At 42.0% G+C, this 18,546-nt stretch overlaps 1 protein-coding gene across 1 annotated transcript in view; it reads left to right on the top strand.

The window, feature by feature from the left end:
• Nucleotides 1-379: 379 nt before the first annotated feature.
• The window catches only part of CTDSPL (CTD small phosphatase like), a 121,119-nt gene continuing 102,952 nt past the window's right edge, over nucleotides 380-18,546 (top strand). Inside the window, exon 1 of the mRNA XM_065885228.1 lies at nucleotides 380-463. Coding sequence (XP_065741300.1) covers nucleotides 385-463 — 79 coding nt within the window. The 5' untranslated portion in view covers nucleotides 380-384. The remainder of the gene's footprint in view (nucleotides 464-18,546) is intronic.

Here is an 18,546-nt window from a genome sequence, read left to right as displayed (position 1 = left end):
TCGTTCCCTCCCTCGTTCCCTCCCTCTCTCCCGCCCGCCCGCCCTCGCTCCTGGCTCGCTCCTTCCCCCTCGCCCGCTCCCGCTTCCCGCGGCGCCCGGCCTCCCGCTCCGCCTCCCCGTGCGCGGCTCTCCCGGGCGCGGCTCCGGGGTTCATGGTGACGAGGCGGCGGCCGCTCCAGCCCAGCGGCGGCGGCGGCGGCGGGAGCGGGGGCGCGGGCCCGGGCCGCCTCTCCCAGAGAGCGGGGCCGGGCGGCGGGCGCGCCCAGGCGGCGGCGGCGGCGAGCGCCCCCCCGGCCCGCGGCCCCGCGCGCCCCCCGCGCCGCGCGCCCGTGCGCCTGGCTGCCGGGGGGCCGGGCCGGCGGGCTGCCGCCGTGCCGCGCACCCATGGACGGCCCGGCCATCATCACCCAGGTGACCAACCCCAAGGAGGACGAGGGCCGGGCCCCGGGCGCCGGCGAGAAAGGTGAGGAGGGGCGCGGGCGGGGCGGGCCGGGGGCGTGGGCACTCCCCGCGCGGCCGGAGTTGGCTGCAGGGCGCCTGCCCGGGCTGGGGGAGGGGTGCGTGGGTGCGGGGTGTGCCGCAGGGAGGCCGGCGTGCGGGTGCCGGCGGGAGGGGGAGTGTGCCCGCGCAGCCCGGGGCGCGGGAGGGGGCGTGCGCCTCTCCCGGGGGGTGGCAATGTGGGGCCGACCCTGCCGGCCGGGAGTTTGTGTGTGCGCTCACGCCGACGGAGAAGTTGTGAGCGCGCGTGTGTGTTCCTGGCAGGTTGGAAGTGTGTGTGCCCTGTGTGTGCAGGAGACAGACGTGGGAAGGGTGTGTGTGCACTTAACGGAGAAGTTGTGAGTGTCGTGCACCCGACACGTTGGGAGTGTGTGTATGTGTCGGTGTATGTGTGTGTGTGCACTTGCATGTTGTGGGTGTGCACACACCAACTGAGAGACGGTAAAGGTGTGTGTGTGCACCTAACAGAGGTGGTGCGCTCGGGTTTTCCTGACAGGTTGTGAGTGCGGGTGTGTACCTTATGTAGAGGTTTCTGTGTACCTGACCGGGAGGTTGTGGAATGTTGTGTGTGCATGCCCGAAAGAGCCTGAGTCTGAGAGTTTGTATGTGTTCACTCCTGACAGAGTTTGTGCGTGCAGATGATTGTGTGCCTGCAGCACCCAACTGGCAAGTTGAATATGTTGTGTCCGTCAACTGGAGGGTGTATGTCTGTGTGCACTCACACCTAAGAAGGCTGTGTGTGCTGTGCCTGCCCACGAGCCTGTGTGTGCAGCGTGCGCACCCGACAATGAGGCTGTGTGCCGTGCGTTTAGTTGGTTGCACAAGTGAGGTAGGGGGTCGGGGGGAGCATTGCTGAGCCATCCGCCCTCCTTGACTCTGCCGTTTCAGTGACACCAGCCTGCGGGGCGCATCTGCAAGGCCTGGTCCTCCCTGGGTCCTTTTAGGGCCCAGCTCTAATGGGCACTGGAGGAGCCCTTGGGGGCCAGGTGTATCCCTTCCCGGAGAGTCGGCACTGTGCTGCAGCACCTGGTCTGATTTCAGCACATTTTGGCCCCGTCACCCACTTCTGTCATCCTTTTTGCTCTTTTCCTTTGTGTCCCTGCCCCTCTTGGAGACCTGTTGTCCCCCTCTCTCATGTGCCCTGCTTACTGTCACTTTAGAGAGCTGGCCTGAGGCTTGGACAGTTTTGAAGGGCCAAGGAATCTGGCTTGTTTTGTTCTGGTGACTAAAGCTTCCTGTTATGCGCCGGGCAAATACCTGGACCCAGGTCAGGAGCAGCCCACCAGGACACGCCCCTCCCCTCTCCAGGCCTGGCCTTTGACTTTGACAGAGTCAGATTTCTTTCCATGTGTTATTACTCTTGTGCCAGTCGGGTGAGGTGTGCAGCCCTACGGAGCAGTGGCGTGGGGGTGGGGAGAACACCCCATTGCCTCTCCCCAAGCAGGAACGGCTGAGCAAGCCCACCTGGAAAATGCAAGAAACCACCAGAGGCACCCTGAGATTGGGGATTTGTCAACCCATTTGCACTTTCATAGACCATAAACACTGTGTGTCTGTGGACTTGTTTTCTTTTACGTAAAATTAGAAATCAGACTCCCCCAGACATTTTCCTGTGCCTTACAAATGGGATATAAAAAACTCTGCAAAAGGGTGCTCCAGATGAATCTTCATGTCTCTCTGGAGCCCAAGTGGGCAGCACCTTGGTTGGTCTGGCCTTCCTGCCGCTGGGGCTGTTAGTTCTTGGGGCCCTGGCCTGCTGGCTCTGGGCTGGGCATGTCCCCTCAGGGACGTTTTGGTTGGAGGCATCAAGGAGATTTGATGCCTCTGCTTGTCTCCCGCTGTGGATTGAGTGCTTTGTATGATGCTTTGCCAGAGAGAATCCACAGCTCTTGAGAGGAGAGGGGTGGTGGAAAGCAAGGAAATATTTGTCAAGGCTTCAGCCTTCCTGCTGCTCCCCACCTGGTTCCAGGAGCAGGCACTTACCCAGCTTTCTCTTTTCGTCTAGCTGCTAGGCTTCTAAAGTGGAGTCAGTTATCCAAAATCCAAACCATGTACAAATACTCAAGGATGGTGCTTGTTCTATTCAACTTGTTTACATTGCCCTCCATGACAATCTTTTATTATCTTTAACTGTTGTTTGTTTTCTAGTGTCAGGTTGGTTTTGGTAACTGATTAGAGGAATTCCTCACCTGCTGCTCTGGGATGGGGTGGCTAGCTAGTAGATGCTTCTTGTTGAAGCATTAAAATCCTACTCAATTTAGTTTCTCACTTTAAAAGCTGGAAATAGTTTTGGTTAACTATAGTGTGGCAATAAACTTTAGAACCAAGCTTTGGAATAGCTTCCTCAGATTCATAAACCACTAAACAGGTTTAGCAATGTTTCTTGCTTAAGCATGTTGATATATTTAGATAGGCACAATGTATTTTATTTTTATTTCTTTTTAATTGCCAATTTTAATTTTTAATAAAATATGGTATTTATAAGGTGCCTTCCATTTGGTATACACAGTAGATGAGATATAGCTTAAGATCTCAGGACTGTAATAAAAAAACCAATTTATTGGAGACAAAACAGGCACAATGTATTTTATATCATTTGAGTTTTAGGTAAATACTTAATCCTCTTGGTTTTTATTATGGGGCCTGGAATGTTGTAAGTTTTTGTGATAGGAAAGAAATGCTTGGTTTTAAAAGTTTACTGTTATCATTTGTTCTTAAAATAGGAATAATAATGACTGCCTTTTGGGTTTGATTTGGGGGTTAAATGAGATGAGGTATGTTAAAGACTCTGCCTGGTTCACCAGTGTGTCACGATCCCATAAACCTTTCTTTAGGTTTAGGTTTGCAGAGAAAGTAGTAATGGGCCCAAGCATGGGCTTGGGCGGGCGTGGGGGCAGTTTGCACGAGTTGAATTACTTTTTGACACTTTGCCTCGTGGTGAGAGAGAGATGACTCTCCCTGTCAGAGGTGTGGCCTGTCACCAAAGATTTTTTTTGTAATCATGTTTGACTTGACTGATGGTATAAAGATGCAGAGACAGTTTTCCCTGAGTTTAGCTCGGCCTGCTTTGCTATCTGGAAATTTATTCTTACAAATCAATATGAAAAAGTCAAACAATGCAGTAGAAAAGTGGTCAAGAGATATCAACAAGAAAAATCATAGAAAAGGAAATTTGAATGTCCAGTAAGTGTATGAAATTACACTTTACTTCCTGTGAAATTTTTTCATGCATCAGCTAGGTTAAATATTTAAAAGACTGACAACATTCAAAGTAAACAAAAGTTTTGGGAAAGGAATACTTTTGTAGTCTTTTGTGAGAGAATAGAATACAGACTTTTTAGAGAGTAATTTAGTACTGACTCATTTAGGAACACATTTGGCTGCAAGTAACAGAAAACCAGACCTAACCTGATAGGAGTTTATTCTTGTCACATAGCAAGCAGTCTGGAGGTAACTGCCGGCTGGCTTTGGTTCAGCAACTCATTAGTATCAGGGCTGACCTCACTGTGATTCCCTTGACTTTCCTACATGTTGTAACATGGCTGCCACCCCTCCAAACACCACAGCCACCTTCAGGGCAGGAAAAAGGGACAGTGCCAGTCATGTCCAGCCCTTTTTACTCGGAAAGCAGCAACACTCCTAGGGACGGCCCAGCAAACTTTTGCTGATGTGTAATTGGCCAGAACTGGTCATGTAGTCAGTCGAGCCTTTGTTTTGGAGGTGGGAGAGGAGAAGATGATTGGCAATAGGTGGGAACAGGTGTTGGTTCAGCCAATCAACAATTTTGGCCACACCTGCAAAGCCCCAGTCTACTTCTGGATTTCTCTCCTAGAGAAATAGCCTCATATGTGGTCCAAGAAACAGCACAAGGATTTTCACCAATGGCTACATTGCTTGCAATAGCAAAAATTGGAAACATCCTAAGTGTCAAAAGATTAGACTGTGGTACATCAATTCCATAGAATACTGCAAGGTACTTGAAAAGAATGAGTAAACATAGATCTAAACATACCACTGTGCAAATTTCCAAGACATTTTGAAGCAGGGGGAAAATCAATTTGAAGAACAGTATAAACATTGTGATCCTGTCTCTATTTAAAAAAAAAATCAGACACACACATAAAACTGTACATATGTCTAGAAATGCACAAAAAATCTGAAAAAAATCTGAAGGAAATACTTCAAACAGACAGTACTTCCCTGGGGAAAAGACTGGGATGGGAAGTGAGGGAACTTTGCCTTTTTGTTTAAATATTAATGAAAATGTACTTGTGCTTTACAGAATTTTTTTTTTTTTTTTTTTTTTTTCTGTACGTGGGCCTCTCACTGTTGTGGCCTCTCCCGTTGCGGAGCACAGGCTCCGGACGTGCAGGCTCAGCAGCCATGGCTCACGGGTCGAGCCGCTCCGTGGAATGTGGGATCTTCCCAAACTGGGGCACGAACCCGTGTCCCCTGCATTGGCAGGCAGACTCTCAACCACTGTGCCACCAGGGAAGCCCCTGGAAGAACTTTTTTAACTAAAAAAAAAGAAAAGAAATTTCTGTAAGCTAATACATGTCGCTTGATGGGATTTCTCCAGGCAAGTTTGTTTTGGCAGAATTTTGGCCTAAAATGCTAGGTATATTTCCCCCAAATGTTTGCAACACTTAAGCTTAACTCAGAAACCTTTAACCTTTGGGCTGCTAACAAAATTATAGGAAGGAGAAGATTCTTGGAAGCAATAGTTATTTCAGATGCTGGAACACATTTGAAGTAGATTCAGTTTGATTAGCTTTTTAATAATAAACTTTTTATTTGGAGATAACTGTGCATTTACATGCAGTTGTAAGAAATCACACAGAGGGCTTCCCTGGTGGCGCAGTGGTTGGGAGTCTGCCTGCTGATGGAGGGGACATGGGTTTGTGCCCCGCTCCGGGAAGATCCCACATGCCGCGGAGCAGCTGGGCCCGTGAGCCATGGTCGCTGAGCCTTTGTGTCCAGAGCCTGTGCTCCGCAACGGGAGAGGCCACAACAGTGGGAGGCCCGTGTACCGCAAAAAAGAAAGAAAAAAAAAAGAAATCACACAGAGATCTCCTGACCTCCCCCCGCCCCACCCCGCCACCTGGTTCCTGCCCATATTAGCATCTTGCAAAACCTTAGTACAAAATCACTGGTGTAGTCAGGATACAGAAAAATTCCATCACCTGGAAGATCCCTCATGGGGCCATTTTATAACCACACCTACTTCCCTCCCGTCCTCACCCCTTCTCAGCCCATTGGCAACCACTAGTCTGTTCTTCATTTCTGAAATTTTCTCACTTTATATAAATGTATAGGGGCTACCCTGGTGGCGCAGTGGTTAAGAATCCGCCTGCCAATGCAGGAGACACAGGTTCGAGCCCTGGCCCGGGAAGATCCCACATGCCGCAGAGCAGCTAAGCCCATGTGCCACAACTGCTGAGCCTGTGCTCTAGAGCCTGCGAGCCACAACTACCGAGCTTGCGGGCCACAACTACTGAAGCCCGTGCGCCTAGAGCCCATGCTCCACAACAAGAGAAGCCACCGCAATGAGAACTCCACGCACCTCAAGGAAGAGTAGCCCCTGCTCAACGCAACTAGAGAAAGCCCGCGTGCAGCAATGAAAACCCAATGCAGCCAAAAATAAATAAATAAAATTAAAAAAAAAAAAATAAATGGAGTCAAACAATATGTGCTCTTTTGGAATTGACTGTTTTCATTCAGCATAATTCTCTGGATTTTCAGCTAGGTTGTTGCTTGTATCAATATTTTCTTCTTCTTTATTGCTGAGTAGTTTTCCATGACATGGATATACTACAGTTTGTTTAACCATTTACTCTTTGAAGAACATCTTATCGTTTCTGGGTTTGGGCTACTACAAATAAAGCTGCTTTAAACATTAATGGACAGGTTTTGGGGTAGACATAAGTCTTTGTTTCTCCAGGATAAATACCCAGGCACGCAATTGCTGGGTTATATGGTAGTTGCATATTTACTTTTTAAAGAAACTGCCAAACTGTTTTCCAGATTAAATGTATCAGTTTACAGTCTCACCAACAATGTGTGAATGATCCAATGTGGAGAACCACATCCTCACCAGCATTTGATGTCACTTTTTTATATTAGCCATTCTGATAAGCATGTAGTAGTATCTCATTGTGGTTTTATTTACATTTCCCTGATGGCTAATGATGTTGAACGTCTTTTCATGTGCTCTTTTCCTTCTGTATATTTTCTCTGATGGGATGTCCCTTCGTGTCTTTTGTCTGTGCTCTAACTGGATTTTCTTTTACTGTTGAGTTTTGAGAATTCTTATTCTTAAGAATAATTCTTATTCTTTCATATTCTAGATACTAGTCTTTTGTCAGATATGTGGTTTGCAAATATTTTCTCCTTATCTTTAGCTTGTATTTTCATCCTAACACAGACTTTTGCAGAACAAAACTTTTAAATTTTGATAAGGTACAATATATCAGTTTTTCCTTCTATTGATTGTGCTTTTGAGGTCAACTCTAAGAACTCTTTATCTAGCACTAGATCCCAAAGATTTTCTCATATGCTTTTCCTAAAAGTTTTGTAGTTTTACATCTAATACCATTATCTATTCTGATTTAATTTTTATAAGGTGATTGACGTAGATTCACTTTTTGTCTCTGGCTGTCGAATTACTTTAGCCACATTTGTTGGAAAGGCTTTCCTTCTGCTTTTGCGCTTCTTTTCCATCTCTGTCAAAAATCAGTGCATCATATTTGTGTAGGTCTCTTTCTGAGTTTTTTATTTTGTTCCACTGATTTATGTGTCTATCCCTCTGCCTGTATCACAGTCTTGATTACTGTAGCTATATATTAAGTCTTGAGATAGGGTAGCCTGATTCCTCCAAATTTTGTTCTTTTTCAAAATTGTTTTAGCTGTTCTAGTTCCTTTGTCTTTCTATATATATTCTACAATAATCTTGTCTATATCTACTAACAAAAAACTTGCTGAGATTTGATAGGAATTGAATTAAACCTGTGTGTCAGTTTGGGGAGAATTGACATCTTTACTATGTTGAGTCTTCCAGTTCATGACCACGGTATGTCTTTTCATTTATTTAGATATTCTTTGATTCTTTCATCAGGGTTAAATCATTTTCAGCATACAGGTCCTATTAATGTTTTTGTTAGATATGCATCTCAGTGTTTCTCTTTTTTTAAGTTATTTTATTATATTTTTAATTTTGGTGTTCATGTGTTCAGTGCTAGTGTATAGGAATACAATTGATTTTTGTATGTTTTCCTTGTATCCTGTGATTGCTCATCTCACTTATTAGTTATAAGAAGCTCTGTATACTTCTTGGGGCTTTTAACATAGACAAACATGTCATCACATAAGAACACTTATATTCATTTCTGATTTGTATGCCTTTTATTTATTTTCTTGCTTTATTACACTGACGAGAACTTAGAGAAGTATGATGAATAAGAGTTGTGAGAAAGTACATTCTTGCCTTGTTCCCCATGGGAAACCATTTCAGTCTTACCATTAAGTATATTGTCAGCTGTTGTTTTTTTGTATGTCTTTATCAGGTTGAGGAAGTTCTCCTGTATCCCAGTGTTTCTGGGAGTTTCAGAAATGGATGTTGAATTTTGTCATATGCTTTTTCTGCATCAGTTGATATGATCATATGAGTTTTCATTTTTAGTCTGTTAATATGATAGATTACACTGATGGATTTTGACATATCAAACCAGCTTGCATGCCTAGAAAAAACCTCATGGTTGTATATGTAGTTCTTTTTATATATTAGTGAATTCTTTTTTTTGTTTTTGTTTGTTTGTTTGTTTTTTGCGGTATGCGGGCCCCTCACTGCTGTGGCCCCTCCCGTCGCGGAGCACAGGCTCCAGACGCGCAGGCTCAGCGGCCATGGCTCACGGGCCCAGCCATGGCTCACGGGCCCAGCCGCTCCGCGGCATGTGGGATCCTCCCGGACCGGGGCACGAATCCGTGTCCCCTGCATCGGCAGGTGGACTCTCAACTACTGCGGCACCAGGGAAGCCCTATATTAGTGAATCCTAATTGCTCATATTGCTAATATTAGCAATATTTCTGTTGCTAATATTTGAGGATTTTTACATCTGTATTCATGAGTGATATTGGTCTATAGTTTTCCTTTTTGGCACGGTCTTTATCTGGTTTGGTATCAGCTTTGTAAAATAAATTGGGAAGTATTCTCTCTTCTCTTTTCTGGAAGAGATTGTGTAGCACTGGTGTTCATTCTTCAGTGAAATCATCTGTGCCTGGAGATTTCTTTTGAGGGGGGTTTTTAAATTACAAATTCAATTTCTTTAATAGTTACAGAGCTATTCAAATTATCTCTTTCATACTGGGTAAGTTGTGTCATTTTTGTTTTTAGAGATTTAATCCATTTCATCAAAGTTGTCAAATTTGTGTGTAGAGTTGTTCATACTATTATTCCCTCGTTACCTGTTTGATGCTTGCAGGGTCTGAAGTGATAGCCGCTGTTTCTCATATCCCCTGTTCCATTCGTAGTACTGGTAATTTGTGTCTTCCATGTTACTTTTTGGTCAGGCTTGATAGAGGTTTCTTAATTTTCTTGATCTTTAGAAAGAACCAACTTTGTGTTTAATTCATTTTTCTCTACTGCTTTATGTTTTCAACTTAATTGATATCTGCTCTTTTCTTTAAAAAATTTTTTTTAATTTAATTTAATTTTTTTATACAGCAGGTTCTTATTAGTCATAAATTTTATACACATCAGTGTATACATGTCAATCCCAACCTCCCAATTCATTCCCCCCCACCGCTTTCCCAACTTGGTGTCCATACGTTTGTTCCCTACATCTGTGTCTCAATTTCTGCCCTGCAAACTGGTTCATCTGTACCATTTTTCTAGGTTCCACATATATGCGTTAATATACGATATTTGTTTTTCTCTTTCTGACTTACTTCACTCTGTATGACAGCCTCTAGATCCATGCACGTCTCTACAAATGACCCAATTTCGTTCCTTTTTATGGCTGAGTATATTCCATTGTATATGTGTACCCCATCTTCTTTATCCATTCATCTGTTGATGGGCATTTAGTTGCTTCCATGTCCTGGCTATTGTAAATAGGGCTGCAATAAACATTGGGGTGCATGTTTCTTTTTGAATTATGGTTTTCTCTGGGTATATGCCCAGTAGTGGGATTGCTGGGTCATATGGTAATTCTATTTTTAGTTCTTTAAGGAACCTCCATACTATTCTCCATAGTGGTGGTATCAATTTACATTCCCACCAACAGTGCAAGAGGGCTCCCTTTTCTCCACACATTCTCTAGCATTTTGTTGTTTATAGATTTTCTGATGATTCCCATTCTAACTGGTATGAGGTGATACCTCATTGTAGTTTTGATTTGCATTTCTCTAATAATTAGTGATGTTGAGCAGCTTTTCATGTGCTTCTTGGCCATCTGTATGTCTTCTTTGGAGAAATGTCTATTTAGGTCTTCTGCCCATTTTTGAATTGGGTTTTTTGTTTTTTGAATATTGAGCTGCATGAGCTGTTTATATATTTTGGAGATTAATCCTTTGTCCGTTGATTCATTTGCAAATATTTTCTCCCATTCTGAGTATTGTCTTTTCGTCTTGTTTATTGTTTCCTTTGCTGTGCAAAAGCTTTGAAGTTTCATTAAGTCCCATTTGTTTATTTTTGTTTTTATTTCCATTACTTTAGGAGGTGGATCAAAAAAGATCTTGCTGTGATTTATGTCAAAGAGTGTTCTTCCTGTGTTTTCCTCTAAGAGTTTTATAGTGTGCAGTCTTACATTTAGGTCTTGAATCCATTTTGAGTTTATTTTTGTGTATGGTGTTAGGGAGTGTTCTAATTTCATTCTTTTACATGTAGCTGTCCAGTTTTCCCAGCACCACTTATTGAAGAGACTGTCTTTTCTCCATTGTATATCCTTGCCTCCTTTGTCATAGAGTAGTTGACCATAGGTGCGTGGGTTTATCTCTGGGCTTTCTATCTTGTTCCATGGATCAATCTATGTTTCTGTTTTTGTGCCAGTACCATATTGTCTTGATTACTGTAGCTTTATGGTATAGTCTGAAGTCAGGGAGTCTGATTCCTCTAGCTCCGTTTTTTTCCCCTCAACACTGCTTTGGCTATTAGGGGTCTTTTGTGTCTCCATACATATTTTAAGATTTTTTGTTCTAGTTCCGTAAAAAATGCCATTGGTAATTTGATAGGGATTGCATTGAATCTGTAGATTGCTTTGGGTAGTATAGTCATTTTCACAACATTGATTCTTCCAATCCAAGAACATGGTATATCTCTCTACCTGTTGGTATCATCTTTAATTTCTTTCATCAGTGTCTTATAGTTTTCTGTATACAGGTCTTTTGTCTCCCAAGGTAGGTCTGTTCCTAGGTATTTTATTCTTTTTGTTGCAATGGTAAATGTGAGTGTTTCCTTAATTTCTCTTTGAGAATTTTCATCATTAGTGTATAGGAATGCAAGAGATTTCTGTGCATTAATTTTGTATCCTGCAACTTTACCAAATTAATTGATTAGCTCTAGTAGTTTTCCGGTGGCATCTTTAGGATTCTCTATGTATAGTATCATGTCATCGGCAAACAGTGACAGTTTTACTTCTTCTTTTCCAATTTGTATTCCTTTTATTTCGTTTTCTTCTCTGACTGCCGTTGGTAGGACTTCCAAAACTATGTTGAATAATAGTGGTGAGAGTGGACATCCTTGTCTTATTCCTGATCTTAGAGGAAATGCTTTCAGTTTTTCACCATTGAGAATGATGTTTGCCGTGGGTTTGTCGTATATGACCTTTATTATGCTGAGGTAGGTTCCCTCTATGCCCATTTTCTGGAGAGTTTTTATCATAAATGGGTGTTGAATTTTGTCAAAAGCCTTTTCTGCATCTATTGAGATGATCTTATGGTTTTTATTCTTCAATTTGTTAATATGGTGTATCACATTGATTGATTTGCATATATTGAAGAATCCTTGCATCCCTGGGATAAATCCCACTTGATCATGGTGTATGATCCTTTTAATGTGTTTTTGGATTCTGTTTGCTAGTATTTTCTTGAGGATTTTTGCATCTATGTTCATCAGTGAAATTGGTCTGTAATTTTCTTTTTTTGTAGTATCTTTGTCTGGTTTTAGTATCAGGGTGATAGTGGCCTCATAGAATGAGTTTGGGAGTGTTCCTTCCTCTGCAATTTTTTGGAAGAGTTTGAGAAGGATGTGTGTTAGCTCTTCTCTAAATGTTTGATAGAATTCACCTGTGAAGCCATCTGGTCCTGGACTTTTGTTTGTTGGAAGATTTTTAATCACAGTTTCAATTTCATTACTTGTGATTGGTCTGTTCATATTTTCTATTTCTTCCTGGTTCAGTGTTGGAAGCTTATACCTTTCTAAGAATTTGTCCATTTCTTCCAGGTTGTCCATTTTATAGGCATAGAGTTGCTTGTAGTAGTCTCTTAGGATGCTTTGTATTTCTGCGGTGTCTGTTGTAACTTCTCCTTTTTCATTTCTAATTTTATTGATTTGAGTCCTCTCCCTCATTTTCTTGATGAGTCTGGCTAATGGTTTATCAATTTTATTTTCTCAAAGAAGCAGCTTTAAGTTTTATTGATCTTTGCTATTGTTTTCTTTGTTTCTATTTCATTTATTTCTGCTCTGATCTTTATGATTTCTTTCCTTTTGCTAACTTTGGGTTTTGTTTGTTTTTCTTTCTCTAGTTCCTTTAGGTGTAAGGTTAGATAGTTTATTTGAGATGTTTCTTGTTTCTTGAGGTAGGCTTGTGTAGCTATAAACTTCCCTCTTAGAACTGCTTTTGCTGCATCCCATAGGTTTTGGTTCTTCGTGTTTTCATTGTCATTTGTCTCTAGGTATTTTTTGATTTCCCCTTTGATTTCTTCAGTGATCTCTTGGTTATTTAGTAACGTATTGTTTAGCCTCCATGTGTTTGTGTTTTTTACGTTTTTTTCACTGTAATTCATTTCTGATCTCATAGCGTTGTGGTCAGAAAAGATGCTTGATATGAGCTCAGTTTTCTTAAATTTACTGAGACTTATTTGCGACCCAATATGTGATCTATCCTGGAGAATGTTCTGGGCGCACTTGAGAAGAAAGTGTAATCTGCTGTTTTTGGATGGAATGTCCTATAAATATCAGTTAAATCTATCTGGTCTCTTGTGCCATTTAAAGCTTGTGTTTCCTTATTAATTTTCTGTTTGGACGATCTGTTCATCGGTGTAAGTAAGGTGTTAAAGTCCCCCACTGTTATTGTGTTACTGTTGATTTTCTCTATTATAGCTGTTAGCAGTTGCCTTATGTATAGAGGTGCTCCTATGTTGGGTGCATGTATATCTATAATTGTTATATCTTCTTCTTAGATTGATCCCTTGATCATTACGCAGTGTCCTTCCTTGCCTCTTGTAACATTCTTTATTTTAAAGTCTATTTTATCTGATTTGAGTATTGTTCCTCCAGCTTTCTTTTGATTTCCATTTGCATGGAATATCTTTTTCCATCCCCTCACTTTCACTCTGAATGTGTCTCTGGGTCTGAAGTGGGTCTCTTGTAGAATGCATATATATGGGTCTTGTTTTTGTATCCATTCAGCGAGCCTGTGTCTTTTGGTTGGAGCATTTAATCCATTCACATTTAAGGTAATTATCGAAATGTGTGTTCCTATTACCATTTTCTTAATTGTTTTGGGTTTGTTTTTGTAGGTCCTTTTCTTCTCTTGTATTTCCCACTTAGAGAAGTTCCTTTAGCATTTGTTGTAGAGCTGGTTTGGTGATGCTGAATTCTCTTAGCTTTTGCTTGTCTGTAAAGCTTTTGATTTCTCCCTCAAATCTGAATGAGATCCTTGCCAGTAGAGTGATCTTGGTTGTAGGTTCTTCCTTTTCATCACTTTAAGTATATCATGCTACTCCCCTTCTGGCTTGTAGAGTTTCTGCTGAGAAATCAGCTGTTAACCTTATGGGAGTTCCCTTGTATGTTATTTGTCGTTTTTCCCTCGCTGCTTTCAGTAATGTTTCTTTGTCTTTAATTTTTGCCAATTTGATTACTATGTGTCTCGGCGTGTTTCTCCTTGGTTTTATCCTGTATGGGACTCTGTGCTTCCTGGACTTGGGTGGCTATTTCCTTTCCCATGTTAAGGAAGTTTTCGACTATAATCTCTTCAAATATTTTCTCAGGTCCTTTCTCTCTCTCTTCTTCTTCTGGGACCCCTATAATGCGAATGTTGTTGCGTTTAATGTGGTCCCAGAGGTCTCTTAGGCTGTCTTCATTTCTTTTCATTCTTTTTTCTTTATTCTGTTCCACAGCAGTGAATTCCACCATTCTTTCTTCCAAGTCACTTATCCATTCTTCTGCCTGAGTTATTCTGCTATTGATTCCTTCTAGTGTAGTTTTCATTTCAGTTAATGTATTGCTCATCTGTTTGTTTGTTCTTTAATTCTTCTAGGTCTTTGTTAAACATTTCTTGCATCCTCCTGATCTTTGCCTCCACTCTTTTTCCGAGGTCCTGGATCATCTTCACTCTCATTATTCTGAATTCTTTTTCTGGAAAGTTGCCCATCTCCCCCTTCATTTAGTTGTTCCTCTGGGGTTTTATCTTGTTCCTTCATCTGGTATATAGCCCTCTGCCTTTTCATCTTGTCTATCTTTCTGTGAATGTCTCTGTTCTTTTCTTTATTATTTCCTTCCTTCTGCTTGATTTGGTTTTATTTTGCTCTTTTTCTAGGTTCTTGGAGGGGAACTTAGATTATTGGTTTGAGACTTTTCTTTTTTCCTAATGTATGCATTTAGTGCTACACAGTTTTCTCTGAGCACTACTTTTGCAATATCCCACAAATTTTGATTTATTATATTTTCATCTTCATTCAGTTCCATGTAATTTTTAAAAATAGGCTTTATTGGGCTTCCCTGGTGGCGCAGTGGTTGAGAGACCACCTCCCAGAGCCGGGGACACGGGTTCGTGCCCGGTCGGGGAAGATCCCACATGCCGTGGAGCAGCTGGGCCCGTGAGCCATGGCCGCTGAGCCTGCGCGTCCGGAGCCTGTGCTCCGCAACAGGAGAGGCCACAACAGTGAAAGGCCCGCGTACTGCAAAAAAACCCGAAAAACCAAAAACAAAACAAAAAAAAAAAGTTTTATTTTTTAGACCAGTTTTAGGTTCACAGCAAAATTGAGCACAAAGTATAGAGTTCCCACATAATGCTGACCCCACACATTTTCAACTCATTTGGGTAAATACCAAGGAGCACTATTGCTGTACTATATGGTGAGAATAATTTTTGTTTTGTAAGAAACTGTCAAACTGTCTTCCAAAGTATTTGTATCAACCTTAGTTTTCAAAAGTTTAGTTATGATATGTCTTGGCATGGATTTCTTCAGATTTATCCTATTGGGGATTCGCTCAACTTCTTGAATTTGTATGTTGTCTCTTACCAAATTTGGGAAGTTTTCAGCCAGTATTTCCTGAAGTGCTTTTTCAGCACTGCCCTTTTCTCCTCTTCTTCTGGGACTCTGATGACACAAATATTAGATCCTTTGGTATAGTCCCACAGGTTTATCAATACTATTCTTTTTTTTTTTTTTAAACTTTTCTCCAGGTTGATTCAGATTGGGTAATTTCTGTTGGTCTATCTTCAAGTTCATTGATTTGTTCTTAGTCCCCTCCATTCTGCTATTGAGCCCATACATGAGTTTTTTATTTCAACTTTTGTATTTTTTTGTTTAAAATTTTCCATTCAGTTTTCCTTTATGTCTTGTATTTCTTTACTAAGACCTTCTATTTCTTTGCTGAGGCTTTCTATTTTCATTTATTTGAAGTGTGTTCCTCATTGCTTTTATTGTAGCTGCTTGAAAATCTTTGTCAGGTAAGTGTTACATCTCTGTCTTCTTGGTGTTGGCATCGATTGATTGTCTTTTTTTCATTCAGTTTGAGATCTTCTGGCTCTTGGTATAACAAGTGAATTACAGTTGAAACCTGGACATTTTCATATTGTTATGGGACTCTGGGTCTTAGTTCAACCTTCTGTTTTAGTTGGTTTTCTCTGGCACTGCTCTAGCAGGGAAGGGGGAACACTGCCTCATTATTGCCAGATTGAGGTAGAAGTCCAAGATCTCCACTTGTCCTCTTTTGGCAAACTGCTGGGCAGGGGAGGGAGTTTCAGCTCCCATATGGTCTCTGCTGAACTGCAGTGGGAGTGGTCTCACTACCACTGGGTGATGGTGAAAGCCCTGAATCTTCCTGTCCCTCCTCTGACTCCACCCCTGTAGGTAGGGAAGGAGCATTTCATTACTGCTGGGTAGGGATAGAAGTCCAAGCTGGCCACATGGTCTCCACTGACACCACTGGGAGTGGAAGGGACTCAGTACCAGCTGTCAGGGATGAAAGTCTCTTCTGCCTACGTGGTTTTCTCAAACACTACCCCAGCAGGGTGGTGGGGTGCTTCCTTACACCCTGGTGGGGGTGGAATTCTACATACGCATTGGATTTTGCTAATATAGGTGGGGTTGGGCCACAGTGTGTGTGTGTGTGTGTGTGTGTGTGTGTGTGTGTGTGTGTGTTATTCGCTGCAGTAGAGCAGTTATTATCTGAAAGCTTTCTGTCTTACTAGACTGTCCCTTTTCTGATCCTTTGGTTACAAAGAATAGGCTTTTGAGAGGACTTTGTCTGCAGCTGTTGATGTTTGCCCATATCCAGCTCCTTCAGCTCTAAGTCTGGGTTATCTGAGGTAAAAGAAAACCCCGGGGGTCACCACTGTCAGTTCAGGTCTCAGGTCCCTCTCTGCTCTGCCTTCTCTCCACCTTCAGTCTTTTTACGTTTGCTATATAAACCAGGTTTTTAGTTGTACTTAGTGGAAAGAATAGGAAGAAGTATGTTTACTTCATCTTCTTGGAAGTAGAAGTCCCCTGATTAATTTTTAGACCTATCCAAATTAAGTGTTTTAAGGAAGACTGGATTTGGAAAGTTGTAACTTTCAAGGTTCGTTTCAGCAATGTGCTAATGACTGATGTAAAAGTCAAATTGAGTTAGTGCTTTGAGAATCTTGATTGTCCCTGAAAAAGAGAAATGATAATGAATTCAGTGTGAAATCAGGTCTAGATCAGTGGGGCTTCAGTGACAACTGTTGTTGAGCCGACCTTCAAAGGATGCATTCATAAGCTTACGTCTTAACACCAGAATTCAGATCAGAATTCTCAAGTATCCTGATTTAGATGTATTTTTGATCTAATATTCTGTTTGATTGGCAAGCATGTTTAAACCCATATCTTATCTTTCACTTTGTTTCTCAAATGAGAAAGCATCCATTTAAGTAGATAGAAGAAGTGTCTTCCTCGGATAAACACAAAGGAGCTTATCTCTGGCTTTAGCGCTTGTGACCACCAGGCAGGGCTCACTGGCCAGTGAGTGGAAAAGCCTGCTTCCAGTCTGTGCTGCCCTGAAAGTAGGTCTGAGGACTTCAGAAACTTGGCCCAGGCTGCACTTGACCGGCGTGGCCCAGGTCGGTGGGGAACCCCATTTGCAATGGCAGGACTGGGCTTTCAGGGGGGACCACACAGCTTTACGTTTAATTCTGAGGTATTTATTTATTTTCCTTCCAGTTTTGTTGACATACGACATTATTTAAGTTTAAGGGATACAGTATAATGACTTGACATACATATGTATTGTGAGATGATTACCACAATAAGTATACATCCATTACCTCATATAATTACCAAAAAAATGTTTTCCCTTATGATAAGAATTTTTAGGATTCACTTCCTTAGCAACTTTCAAATATACCACCCCGCCTTGTAAACTACAGTCATCATGTTGCACGTTACATCCTTAGTGCTTGTTATCTTATAAATGGAAGTTTGTACCTTATGACCACCTTCACTCACTTCCCCCGCTCCTCACCCTCTGCCTCTGGGAACCACAGTTCTGATCTCTTTTCCTATGAATTTGGTTTTTTTTAGATTCCACATATAAGTGAGATTTGTCTTTTTCTGACTTATTTCATTTAGCATACTGCCCCCCTAGGTCCATCCATGTTGTTGCAAATGGCAGGATTTCCTTCTTTATTATGACAATAATGTTCCACTATATATTGATAATATATGTGTGAATCTATATGTATATGAATCTTACATGTATATGAATATATATATAGATGTGTGTGTGTGTGTGTGTGTGTGTGTGTAGTGATGTTGGGGGTGGGAGAAGGGGGATACATGACAGGGCCAGTGGGTTCACTGGGTCCTTTCAGCCAGGAATTGGCAGAGGTCAGGAAACACTCTGGTCACAGACGATTCTAGATTTAAATATACAATACATATATATATTTTTTCACTTGCTTTGGCAATAATGTATGATGCTAAGGTCAGCAGTATATAACTACTAATCAAGGGAATGTAAGGATTCTCTTGGGAAATGTTGAGGTATAATATATACCTTGAAACTTATTTTACAGATATTAAATCATGATTTATAAGACATTTGAAGTTTAGTATTTTTAATGACCTAGGTTTCTTTTAAAAATCTACTTTCGGAACTTCCCTGGTGGGGCAGTGGTTAAGAATCCGCCTGCCAACGCAGGGGACATGGGTTTGAGCCCTGGTCTGGGAAGATCCCACATGCCTGGAGCAACTAAGCCCGTGCGCCACAACTACTGAGCCTGCGCTCTAGAGCCCGCAAGGCACAACTACTGAGCCCACGTGCCACAACTACTGAAGCCCGCACGCCTAGAGCCCGTGCTCCACAACAAGAGAAGCCACTGCAGTGAGAAGCAACAAGGAGTAGCGCCTGCTCGCCACAACCAGAGAAAGCCCGCGGCAGCAACGAAGACCCAACACAGCCAAAAATTAAATAAGTAAATAAATAAATCTACTTTCATTAAATAGTTTCCTTTTCTTTAATCTTTTTTAAAAAAATATTTATTTATTTGGTTGTACCAGGTGGGCTCCTTAGTGGCATGCAAACTCTTAGTTGCGGCATGCATATGGGATCTAGTTCCCTGACCAGGGATAGAACCCAGGCCCCCT

Source organism: Phocoena phocoena, chromosome 10, assembly GCF_963924675.1.
Source record: "Phocoena phocoena chromosome 10, mPhoPho1.1, whole genome shotgun sequence".
Lineage (NCBI taxonomy): Eukaryota > Metazoa > Chordata > Mammalia > Artiodactyla > Phocoenidae > Phocoena > Phocoena phocoena.
Note: the sequence above shows the minus strand (reverse complement) of the source record. Positions and strands in the feature narration are given on the sequence as shown.